At 39.0% G+C, this 12,237-nt stretch overlaps 1 protein-coding gene across 1 annotated transcript; it reads right to left on the bottom strand.

Moving 5' to 3' along the window:
• Window positions 1-568: 568 nt before the first annotated feature.
• On the bottom strand, window positions 569-11,566 carry LOC104073104 (CUGBP Elav-like family member 2). Its single transcript, XM_009572772.1, has 4 exons — window positions 11,389-11,566; window positions 8,443-8,586; window positions 2,868-3,039; window positions 569-1,581 (listed from the first exon to the last, which is right to left on the bottom strand). The coding sequence occupies exons 1-3, from the start codon at window positions 11,564-11,566 to the stop codon at window positions 2,912-2,914; spliced, it is 450 nt and encodes a 149-aa protein (XP_009571067.1). The 3' UTR covers window positions 569-1,581; window positions 2,868-2,911.
• Between the last annotated feature and the right edge of the window lie 671 nt (window positions 11,567-12,237).

The following is a 12,237-nucleotide window of genomic DNA, read 5'->3' as shown; positions in this document are numbered from 1 at the left end:
AGATATATATATAAAAATAAACAGCAAAATGGTGAATGTATAAAAGGTATTAACACTCAAGACAGCTCTGGGTGGAAAGGGTTAAAAGTTCAAAACTTTCTCACCTTAGAGGTTTCCATACAATATGAAGAAAATACATAGTGAGGTTTGCTTTCACAGCATTGATGTGTGCAGAGTGGTTAAAAAAGTGAAACATGGGCACTTATACAATGTTTTACAAAAAACATCAAAGAGAAATAACAAACAATAACAATTTCAGGCAACAAGACCACAGGATAGCAAGTTAACAAACTTTTTAACCTCTTTTTTCTTTAAATATTAGGGATTTATACAAAACACATAATAAAATACCCATGTTATCAAATTACTTCACACAAGAAACACACTGAAGCTCTAGGAAGAAAGTACCTTTGGAATTTGGCACTATAGTTTCACTGATTTTTTTTTTTCTTTAAAAGAAAAACCGATCACATTTTGCTGAACACAAACACATCTAAATTGTTCACAATAAAAAAATGACATCAATGCGTCACAAGCCAACACAAACTTATTCTGGAATATTTTTTCATTTTTCACATGAAATTCATTTTTTTTAAGCAAACAACTTTTTTTTTGTTTTTTTTTTTTTGAATCTTGTTTTTGTTCTTGTTGTTCAAGTAAACCAATTTTAAACTCGTCTTTTATAAACATAGAACACTTAAGACCATAAGACTCATGATGAAACCACAACTTAATTCACAGAAGCACCAACGTAACACATTTTACAGTAACCTTTCTTCTGTACATTGAAACAGTATAAAATATAGGTAATTTCATGTGCATTAAACCATGGATTGTCTAACTGTGAGTCAGTTCAGCAAAAGGTGACACAAGTAGGTAGCATTTGCCCTAAAACAGGGTAAATATTTTCTTATACTAATCTACAAAAAGTGGTTCTATATATATACTTTAATGAGAAAGTGAGCCACCTAAAATGGCCTTATCAAAAAACTTTACACTGCCTGAAAAATGTAAAAACTATTACAGACCTCTAGAGACTTAAAATCAGACAGTTTTATTTCTCAAACTGTTTTGGAAGTAGTCTGTTAGAAACCAACATTCTGTGCCTCTGGACACATATTGCTATTGTCACCAGTGACCAGGCAGAATGCCAATCCCTGTATAATACTTTCAAGTCTGTTTTTTTTTTTATTTTTTTTTTTACGAAATGAAAAAAAAAAAAACAAAAAACCCAAACAAAAAAAACCCAAAGGAAAAAAGAAAACCAAAAAAAGGAAAGAAAGAAAAAATATTTTGCCACAGGTTGTTTTTAAATCCTATCATTAATTTATCTAATAATAAATTTCAGTCTTGCATGAATGCAGCAATGTTTTTTCACATTGACTTCCCAGAATTCATAGCTAGATGAGGTCACATGCAAATTTCAAAGGTCAAACTAGATCAAAGGTCAGTAGGAGAACCAAATATGATGTGAGGTCAGAAAGACATCAGAAACAATGACGGGACGATGAAACTTTTTTTTTTTTTGAGACGCCACAGGGACATGCTAGGCAAACGATGGGCTAACGGGCATGGAGATGTCTAGGGAAAAAACAAGGAAGAGGAAAAAAAGTTACACAGAATCTATGCAGCACAAACAAAATCACTTTTATGGGTGCAGGAGAAAACTAATGCAAATCTTTTATCAGTAGAGTCTATGAGCCGTTCACATAATTTGCATTAACTTACAATACTTGTCAACAAGAGCACAATGGAACCCCAAAAGAATCCATCTGAAAGGAGTCAGAGAGAATGGATTCCTCTTTGGGGAGAAAAGAGAGGAAAGAACCAGTTTCTACAAGTGTAACAGAAAGGTACGGGGAGGGGGGGGCGGAAAAGGTCAGACAACTGAACTTTAAACTAGGTAATGGAAACTACGAACAAAATAACCAGACAAATACAAACAAGAGGATAAAAGCATGAACTGTAAAGGGTGTAGGGTTCAACAGTGAAAAAGCGCCCATTCTTGGCACAATTACTCTAGAGACTACTTCAAAGGATCTAGCTAGCATAGAGAGCTGCTCTTTAGGTATCCAATAAGTTAACAATAGGCAATAAATAACTTCCATTATTTCTGAGGCAGTAAAAATTTTGTATAAAAATAGAAATGCTTTTTACAAATAAAATTTACAGGCCTGTGGCTTTCTTTTTTTATTATTATTAAATTTATCTCTCAAGAAACATCAAGTATTGTCACTCATTTTATTTTTTTTATTTTAAACCCTGTAGCTTTAGAAACAGATCTCTAAATCTTTTTTACATTAATCCTTTCCAAAAAACCAAGAACTTAAAAAAAGGTGAAATATAAAGACGACCAGTGTAAAATCAGACCAATATATAACAATACGTTGATTCGAACTGAAAAAAAAAATCAAATCTTCTCAAAAAACAAGTTGATGTAGTGGAAAGACTTGTTTCAATTTTTGTTGCAAAGTAAGTGCTTCAACTGGCATGAGGCCATTTTGTTTAACCTATAAACTGCTGGTGCCACCCTGGTAAAATACGATCCATCCATAGAAAACAACTTTTATTGTGTGCTAATGGCACCAGGGTTCACAGAGTTAAATTGCACATTTTTTGTGTGTGTGTGTTGCTTTGAATTTCAAGACAACTTTTTTTTTTTTAAAAAGGAGATAAATTATGCTGCAAAACAAAATACAGTAACACAACTCAGTAATTACTTGGCAAGGAAGTGGGAGCCAAGTGTAATAAGGACAAGTGGGGAAATGGAAGTGGTAACTGTAAAAATAACTGTCTCTTGGTGAAGGTTGGCTCTATGTTCTTTCTTAACCCCCCCTGCAGAGGACAGGTTTGCTCATGGGACTTACCCTAAGAAAGCTAAAATAAGAGCAGTAAGCATCTGGGGTTAAGATCAGTAAGGTTTGCTGTCATTTTTGGAGCGTTTCAGCTGAACCTTCAAGCGTTTCATGCCAATCTGAAAGCCGTTCATAGCCTGGATAGCAGCTTGTGCAGAGACTGGATTGTCATAGCTAACAAAACCTACGAGACAGAACGGAGGCGGGAGAGAAAACGAACTATAGGTTAGAACAAATGTCAGAAGGCGTTTTGTTAGGATTTTATTATTACTATTTATTTGACACATTTACCTCACTTTCAATTAGTTCTTTGATCACACTTCGTATCCCATTTCCTCTCCCGTTCCCTTTGCCTTCCCCTTTACTTTCATAATATTTCTTTACTCGCTGGGATGCAGTTGGCCAGTTTTGGTGCAATGCAGTTTCCAATCTGTTATTTATCTACCTACCTCAGAGACTGAAGATATTTATTACTGTGACACTTTTCAGTGTAATACCTACATACCTCCCCGTCTATTAGGAAGTACTATTAGGCCAGTCTGCAAATGTGAAACTGAAACAGAAAGCCTGGTTACAGAAACAAAACCCAAACTTAGATGCCTATATGCATTCGCACACCTGAATGTGAGTTCACGTGCACTGGTCCTGTGTGCTATGACACACTCATCTCCTTGGGTTTAGCCTAGAACAGTTGCAATATTAATATTTTCTATTTTTACAGCTCCTTCCAGTTCAAGATCTCTAGGTACATTAAATGTTAATTAATTCAGCCTCTTGGTCCCCAACGGGGTATGCAAGCATCAAAATTAAGCAGCATCGTAAAGACAATGGCAGGGCTTGACGAGAACTCCTGATCTTCTGCTCCTCGGTTGCGAGCACTAACTAGGGGGATAATGCTTGCTCGGGTAATTCAGAATGGTTGGTCTGGCTCAGCTTTCTTTTCCCCAGGAGACTAAAAATGCTCTGTTCATAATGGACTCAAATCTCCCTGATTCTGGAAGCTCAAAATTCATTTTCATATCTGGGCCTCCCACTTGTAATTGCAAAGCTCGCCTAACTGCTGCTCTGCCTCAGCTCTGGCTAATTACTACTGTACTCAGGCTGCTATTATGCATCTGCTTTGAAATGCTCCCTCTTCTTTCCACTTGAATTTGCCTTAACACATATCCCTTCACTCTGTTAAAGCACGGATCCCACACACTTTGTTTTCAGTCCTAACACACAGGCTTCTCAGTGCCTCTCTTCTACCAGCTTTCTTCATTTGTGCTTAGAGCCTGTGTACTTTTCTGATTCATAACCTCTTTTTACCATCATTTTAACCTGTTCTTTTATGGCTCTTGCTTACCTTGCACTGCTGCCCTCTTCCATCTTCAGTCAGAATGATATGCTTTCCCCATTGTAAAGAAAAAAACCCTCTTATCAAGTCATCTGGTCCTTGTCCAGCTGCTTTCCTTCACAGACCATCCTTAAATCAACTTCACCGAACTATTTAACTTAAGACTCTTCTCTGACAATTCACGATAACTTCTGTTCCTTCCACTCAAAAACACCCCTCCCTTAAATCTCTGCAGACCTTCTGCTGGCCAAAGCCAATAGGCTCTATTCATGTTGTTCTGTGGTTGATTATTTGTTACCTCCTTAAGGGATAATAAATGTTCCTCCATACCTTCCTTGGTTTTAGTAACTCTTGTCGCTTCCTCATTTTCTCCACTAGATCATTTCCTCTTAATATTACTGCCATATCCTGAGGAGCTTCATCACTCTCTTCCTTTCTTCCTTTCCCCTTTCTTCTAGGAGATCTTATCTGTTCACATGACTCCAATCACTGTCTTAGCACTGCACTCCTGTGTCTACTTCCATCAGCTTGCAGATCTCAGCCTTGATCTCTAGGACTGCCTCAGGGATAGAAAAGAGATCTACCATGAGTTGGAAGGCAGCGGTAGCACCTTCCAGGCAGGTGCTCCACAACTGAGATGTAGCTACTCCTACCTACCTTGACAATTCAGCATTTTCCTCTACAGCTTTTCTGACCTTCACTTTGTTCTCTTAAGTGCATTTGGAACAGTCTTCTGCTATGAACTTCTCATCACCTGAGTTCCTTTTCTTCTTAGCTAGTTTTAGCCACCTGAAAGTTAAGCAACTGATCTAAACTAGTCACTTAGATGGCATCTATGAAAGGTGAATGAAGAGAAGCAAGCACACCCACCATTCATGTCATCAATTTAGCCACCTGCACCGATGGCAGAAGAACAATTAGCTTAGGCTATGCTTACCTTCCAGGGGGGTGAGACAAGTCACCTCATCCTATGTCTCTTTATTAGCTTCCTTGACTCAGCCAAATTCCAACATACAAACTCTGTGCTGCATCGGTGGCATCAGCCTTCATCATTCAGTTGTTATTCCGATTCACAGTTTGTCTTTTTACACAGAATGTTATATCTACATTAGCCTGTTACACTTTCATCTTCTCCCTTATCGAGAACCTTCATTTATAAAGCTTACAGAGGAATCTGGCATTCTCTCCCTTTATTTATCTTTTTCTGATTGCACACATTCATCATTTTTTGTCTGAATTTTAAACCGCAGGTTACATGAGGATGGGATAACATTTCTTCTCAATTTTCAAAGACCCTGTCATGAAGATTCTGATTTTTGTTTTAAATCTCTAGGTATCTCTATAATCAGGATAAATATTTTTAATCATTCGAGTAGCAATTTTGCTATGAGGCAGACTGCATTTATGCACTGATTTCATTGGGTCCCCCCTCCCCTGCCTTATTTTTACATCTCTCATTTCTGTTATTCTAAGGTTTATGAAAGGCGAGAGAAAAGCTTGAAGAGTGAAACTCTTTGCTGCATCAACTAGAGCTCATGAGAACTCATGGAAGAGCACTTCCAGGCGTAAACAGACTGTTCTGTCATCCTCATCACCATTTAATCTTTTGAGCATTCATTTGAGGTGGACAAGAAAGCAAATAATGCCAAAGTGCATTTTCTGCAAAGAAAAGTAATTTTTCATTTTGAGAAGCAGTGTTACATAAAAGTTCATCACTGTATGTCACTACCCTGTGACTCACTCAGAATGCACCTTCCCTTCCCAATTCTGCCAGTGGACAGCCTTGGACAGCCTTTTCACCATTCTGGTGTTCAACCTGTCCTCATCTGTAATTTGACTTCCTCCTCCTTTGGGCAGGAGATTGGAAACTTCAGAGTAGAAAGCACCAAGCATGTGCAAAACATCATTACCATTATTATTACTGTTATTATTATTATTACAAGGGAAAAAAAAAAGACCAAACCAAACAAACAAAAAACCCAACCCAAACTGTACCAAGAGCAATGACCATTAATGATACAGGAGAGAAACGGGTTCTTCAGATCCACTGTTGTCCTAGTTTTTGGGTGGGAGGACAGAGAAAAACCAAAGCTTTTTGAAACACAAATATAGGGCCAAATAGACGATTCTTGCTAATAAAGCTGAGGAGGTACATACAGAGTATGCTAGTATGTTAAACTAGCAGGATTAATTCCGTCTTTGCCTGTGATTAGCAGCATCACCAAGTAGTCACCTACTGAATCAGAAAATCTCAACCTCCTCTGCTGCTGCAGTACTTTTTGTTTTTAAAGCGAAACTCCCTCACTGGTGACAGAATGTCTGGGGAGGAAGAATGAGGAATTGAAATGTTAGTGAAAGCTGACTAATGCCAAAAAGACACAGGACTCCTCCATCCATTGGGAGTCGACCCCTCCATTTTCCCTCAAATAAGATAACCTCAGTGCATCACTCTAAGTTAGGTAATTGTGTCCCATAAATCCAGACAAATGTTTAAGTAGGTAATCAAAGAGTAAAAGGAAACCCACAAAAAGCAAGTGTGGGAAGCGAGCTGATGAATTGAGCCGCCTGCCCAAACTAATCTACATTCTTTCAGCAGTCACCACAATTGCATTTCGATTAACGTAGCTTGATTCGACATTTCATCAAGATTCCTGGAGACCTCAACAACGATTTTGTCACCCCAACATACTAACTGAACTGGCTCCAGATCAATAGTGAGTCCATTTCAATTCCACTTTTCAAATTTGCTACAGCCTCAGGGACTGTTTTAACCCATTGCAGAAACATGCTGGACTATATTAGTCTAGATATGAACAACTTTTTGTAAAGCTTAAAGGGATGAATGCTTCAAAACCGAACTGAAAGACTATGGAAAAATGCAGAAAGAATGTCACACCTTTTCTCTGAGCCAAATTAACTTTCCAAGTGTACTAAGGGCTCATCTTCACGTGAAAAACTCAGATTGTGGCAAGGCTTGAATTCCAGTGCAGTAGGTATTTCTGAGTAACTTGATGAATTCTCCTTGTGTTTGGGTACTATCTGTTTAGATAAATTCAAACCCGTTCAAGATGGGTTAAAGCCCAATAGCTGTAGGCCCTTGAATGGCCCTGGTGGAGACAAATCCTTAGAAAGACACATTTTAACAAAACCTAGATTTAAAAAAAGGCAATGATATGCAAGCTAAGAAACATTGATGGGGATTACGGTTGATGGGGACACTTCAAATGGGGACACTTCAGAATTAAGGGATGGTGCTGGGCAAAGAGCAACACTGTTGGTACAAAGGAGTTTTGCAAACTAGGGGGTTGTCTGGACTGGTTACTCCTTTGTCATACATACAGTTGTGTTCCTTTACTCTGGGAAAGAATTGCCACCTTTACGGAAGCTCCAATATTTTAGGTCAAAACTTGTAAAACTTAAAGAGATTCTTTCCTCCTCCTAGGCCCTCCTCATGTCTTGCATAAGACCACAATTATTAGATCAACGCTCTAACAGATTGCCACTTGCTTACATTCTGTACTCTGCACTGAACTGGTGCATCTACGCTACTCAAAAGACATCAGCCCACTTAACCAACCCTAGAACTTGTTTTATACCAACATATCATCTCCTCCTCTGTTGTGATCTAATTTTCTGGCAGCTCAAAGTGTTCTCTGGGAAACTTGACACTAATCTTGTGAGGCTCCCTTCATCCCTGCCCTAAAGTAAGGGGAGATGCTACCTTCCATAATACGCTGGAGCCTGCCCGCAACAGCTGGAGCTGCATATCTAGACATCAACTGTCTGTAAAGCGTTCTGAACTACATGTACACACCATTCAATCACTAATTGCAAAATCTTGTACTTAATTCAGAAGAAAGAAATTCCTGTAATGTAGAAGTAATGGGTTAAACATAGAGCATCTTTAAGTGGCTCAGCTATACAATAGAGAATAATTAGGTATCCATAATAAGGCAGTTTAATAGTATACTAAATGACAATCCCCCACATAGGGTGTAATTAGTTTCATGTACTTGACACATTCATGCGAGATGTCAGACTGGAAGATTATTATTGTTTTTTCATATCCAATTTTTAGTTAGAACTAGTTTGTCTGTGCATCTTCCCACTCATTTGAAGATTAACAGTCCATTATTTTTGGAATGAGATTCCAGTATGACATTTCTCACATTGCTGTTAATTTTCTTTCCTGGCCCCTTTTCAGTACAGTGCATGTGGTTTTTACTATTCGATTTATTAAATTTGACATACCAAAGCACTTGCTCAGATTGGTCTGTTTGTCAATGAAGACTTTAGCAGAGATAACATTTCCAAAAGGCATGAACATCTGCAGAATGTCCTGGTCTCCAAACTCCTGGGGGAGATGGTAAATAAAGAGGTTTGCCCCTTCTGGACCTTTAGGAAAACAACAAAAAAAAAGTATGAAAACTGCTATTACAAGTGCTATATTTAATCTATTTTTCCATAATACTTACTGAAGGTGATGGTCAGAAAGCATTTCACTTTCCAACTTTGAAGGAACAAAAGCAAGTGGATCATTAAAGGAACAGAGCTGAAATGCAGCTCTTTAGAGGATCCTATCTTGAAAAGTGTTTACTTGATAACTACCACAGAAGAAGTTAAACTGCAGCCTCTTTCTTCAATTTATACAAGTGTCTTTCAGTACAATTAAGGTTAGGAAAACAGGTATAAAATGTATTATTACTCTCTCACAATACCCCAAGAACTGCACAAGGAGTCCTCTGCTGCCTCAAACACCTGCATGGGTTTGCGGGTTTAATTCTAGTTGTGGGGACTTATGGCAATGCAATGAGCTGAGCTCAGATTTGAGTTTCACAGATGTAAACTCAAAGGGCAGGAAACTGGTGGAGGTGGGAATAAAAAGGGTAAGACAAAGCAAACCTTGTGACTTGGAAACCAGGGAAGTCAGAGAGAGAAAGATACTCAGAATTAAATTTGTACTGACTCATTTCAAAATGACAGCTTTTTTTTAAAATACAAATTCCCCATAGAAAGCTCTGTCTCCTGGAAGAAACTTTGTAAAGTAAGTCTTTTTAAAAAGTTCAAAATAAAGTAGTCGGGTTGAAATTAAAGTGGCTTTAGACAAAGTTGAGTTTGCAAAGAAAGGTGCACACTCCAAGGTGCTTTGAATATTTTTCTTACAGCCAAAATTTGAGATACACATTATTAGTGCTGTTGGTTTAAACACTCATCCTAGCACTAATAGGTTATTTTTTTTGCTAGCTCAATTTCTCCTTTACAATAACATACTGGAAATGAGCAACGGATGCCTGGAAGAACATGACGTATGATGGAGCCAGACATGTGGCCTTCCCATGCAGACACCAGGAGCATAAGTGGTACACAAAGGGAACAAACATTTCTGATAAAAACACATCTAGAGTAACCTGTTTAAGTATTCCCTTGCTTAATGGAACCTAAGTGTGCTTCAGATGTGATGTCCTTGGTTTTCTGGAGAGGAAGAGGAAAGCGCGCATCAGATTTATGGAGTACCTTCTGCAACAGTCATGAAGCCTCACCTTTCCCATACAGAAGAACCAGGCTGGCTGCTCTCTCTCAGCCTGAAGGAAAAGGTTGCAATGTTTGCCCAAAAGGAGGGGATAAATGGATTAGAAAAAAAAATGTTTTTAAAAAGAGAAACATTTTTGGGCGTGAAAAAAAAAAGATGAAAAAAATTGGCCACCTGGAACTTATTTCTTCTTAGTGCAAGTAAACTATAGTATCCAGAAAATAATACTTTTTAAAATAGTAAGAAAAAACTTATCGAACAGTAGTTTAAAGCATATGCATGAGGCAGTTCACTGTGCTTCAGCATTTAATATTTATATAGCATTTTTCTCTGGTACTTGTTTATCCTCAACCACTCCAGACTCTTCACCATTTCATCAGAAATCATGTTAAGAGACAAAACATAGTTGTCAGTATTCAGTGATGGAATTTACTCACTTTAACTTAACCCCTTACTAACAGGAAGAAAAGACATATAACAAAAAAGACCGTATTTTAAAAGGGACACTGCCAATTCTTAATAACAAAAAGCAAGCCTACACTTGACATGAACGTTCATAAACAGAACAAAATTAAAATAGTTAGAAAAAAATCAAACTGTCCTCCGATATGTGTCTTACAATGACACCAAATAAACAATTTCTTTCTGGTGTCAAATAGTCTGTTGTCACTGACCAAAGTGAGCGAGATGAAAGATAAATGCAGAGAACACGACAAAATGAGGAAAAAGTTAATTAAAAAAAAATCCTTTCATTTTAAATAATTCAAGCTGTTAGCAGTAAATGAAGTAAAGAATGCAGAGAAAATGCACATTTTAACTCCAGTGTCCCTACACAATAGCCAGCTGGGGGAATGACAAATTTGCCTTCCTAGGAAACACTTCCCGTAACAGTACAAGATACTATTTTAAAAGAGGATAAAAAAATTTCTCTTGAGGATATTATACTAGGTTTATTTCCAAAGCTTAGCCTTGGCAAGAACAGTAGTGACAACATCGATACAATCTTAGAAAGCATGCAATATTTTCCTATCCTTCTAGAATTAGCTGGAAATTAGGATGAGAGAAAGCAACGAAAACAGAAACAAACCCCCAAAATGCCTGGGAAGTGTGCAGGGGAACGGAAGAGGGGAAAAGGGTAACCTCATTTTCCTAAACATCTTGTAATTAGTATTCATTTATTCTTAGCAGTAACTTCCTGAGGTTTATTTGCTGTTGGCGCGGGGAGAGGGGGCAATCATTCACTTAGTTGCTTCCCCTCAAGACCCACAATTAAGCAAAGAACCACTTAAAGCGAAAACAGATCTTGTCATTAACTCAAAACCTTAAACCTCCATTATCACAGAAAATGGAAACTAGAAGAGAGAATGGCACCCGTAAAGGGATGATTTTTGTTACCCGTGCCTTTTTAGGCAGTAGTTGGTAAATGCTTTTGTATAAGAAAGGACGGTCAGTAAAGTGTAACTTGAAGGACAGATGGTTAAAAAATGAATTACATTAGAGGTTAAAGAAAGTAACAATACTAAACAGGAGAAAACCGAAAAAAAAAAAAACCAAAGATTAGGCTAATTCGTTAAGCCTCTGAAGAAACGAACCCACGACACCGCTTTCGTTTGGCCGTAGGTAGTTTGCTCGGCGCGGGGCTCGCTCCGCCGGCGGCGGGCGCTTACCTTCCTTCTGGCTGCCCGCAGCGCTTTGCTGCTGCAACAAGCTCTGACTGTACAACGTCGGCAGCGCGGCGGCAGCGTACTGCTGGATTCCTGAGTAGGCCTGGGTGAGCGCGTCCATCGTGCCGGCCGTACCGTTCGTCAAGCCTGTTGCGCCGAGTCCTCCGTTCAGGGCCGCCATACCTGAGAGCATTTGAGCAACTTTACAAAAAACCCAACAATAGAGAAAAGAAATTGCACTTGTTCATTAGTGCTTTCCGAAAGTCGTTGGTATTATATGACACTGACAACGACGGCAGTGCATGCAGCTCGGCACTTCACCAGATGGGACTGAAAACAAAGAAACACGACTTTGGCGTCAGGTTCACTTTAGCACAAGGGTTGCACAGTCAAACGGACTCGCATGCAGCCTGCTACTGGCAAGTACTACGGCTCGGTGCTCCTGAAAGCCTCTCTGCCCACCCTCCTCGGCACCCATGCTTCTGCCGAGGGTATCTGAAGCTGGGAGAGTGGGACTATGTGACCTGCATCCTTGCAAGCTGGCCACTGGGAAAAAGCAGTCTGTGAGGAAACCCACTCCTTCTGGCCGGGGTCTTTAGCAACAGGCCATGACCACACCATGTCAGAAGTGTTTTGCTTATACAGGGTTAGCAGAGAACCCTGATTAACAGCGTTTTGAAACAACCCTCTGACAATTACGGGCTTCGTCCCTTAGGTTTGTGGTAGGAAGACGGACTGCGATGCTCTGCGCTTCCACCCTCCTCCTCCAGTTACTCCAGTTACTCCAGAAGAGATGAACAGCAGCACATATAGAGTGACTAAAAGTGCTTCATCCAGACTAGGCATCCTTCA

The sequence above is a fragment of the Fulmarus glacialis genome, unplaced genomic scaffold (genome assembly GCF_000690835.1).
Source record: "Fulmarus glacialis isolate BGI_N327 unplaced genomic scaffold, ASM69083v1 Scaffold48082, whole genome shotgun sequence".
Taxonomy (NCBI): Eukaryota; Metazoa; Chordata; class Aves; order Procellariiformes; family Procellariidae; genus Fulmarus; species Fulmarus glacialis.
Note: the sequence above shows the minus strand (reverse complement) of the source record. Positions and strands in the feature narration are given on the sequence as shown.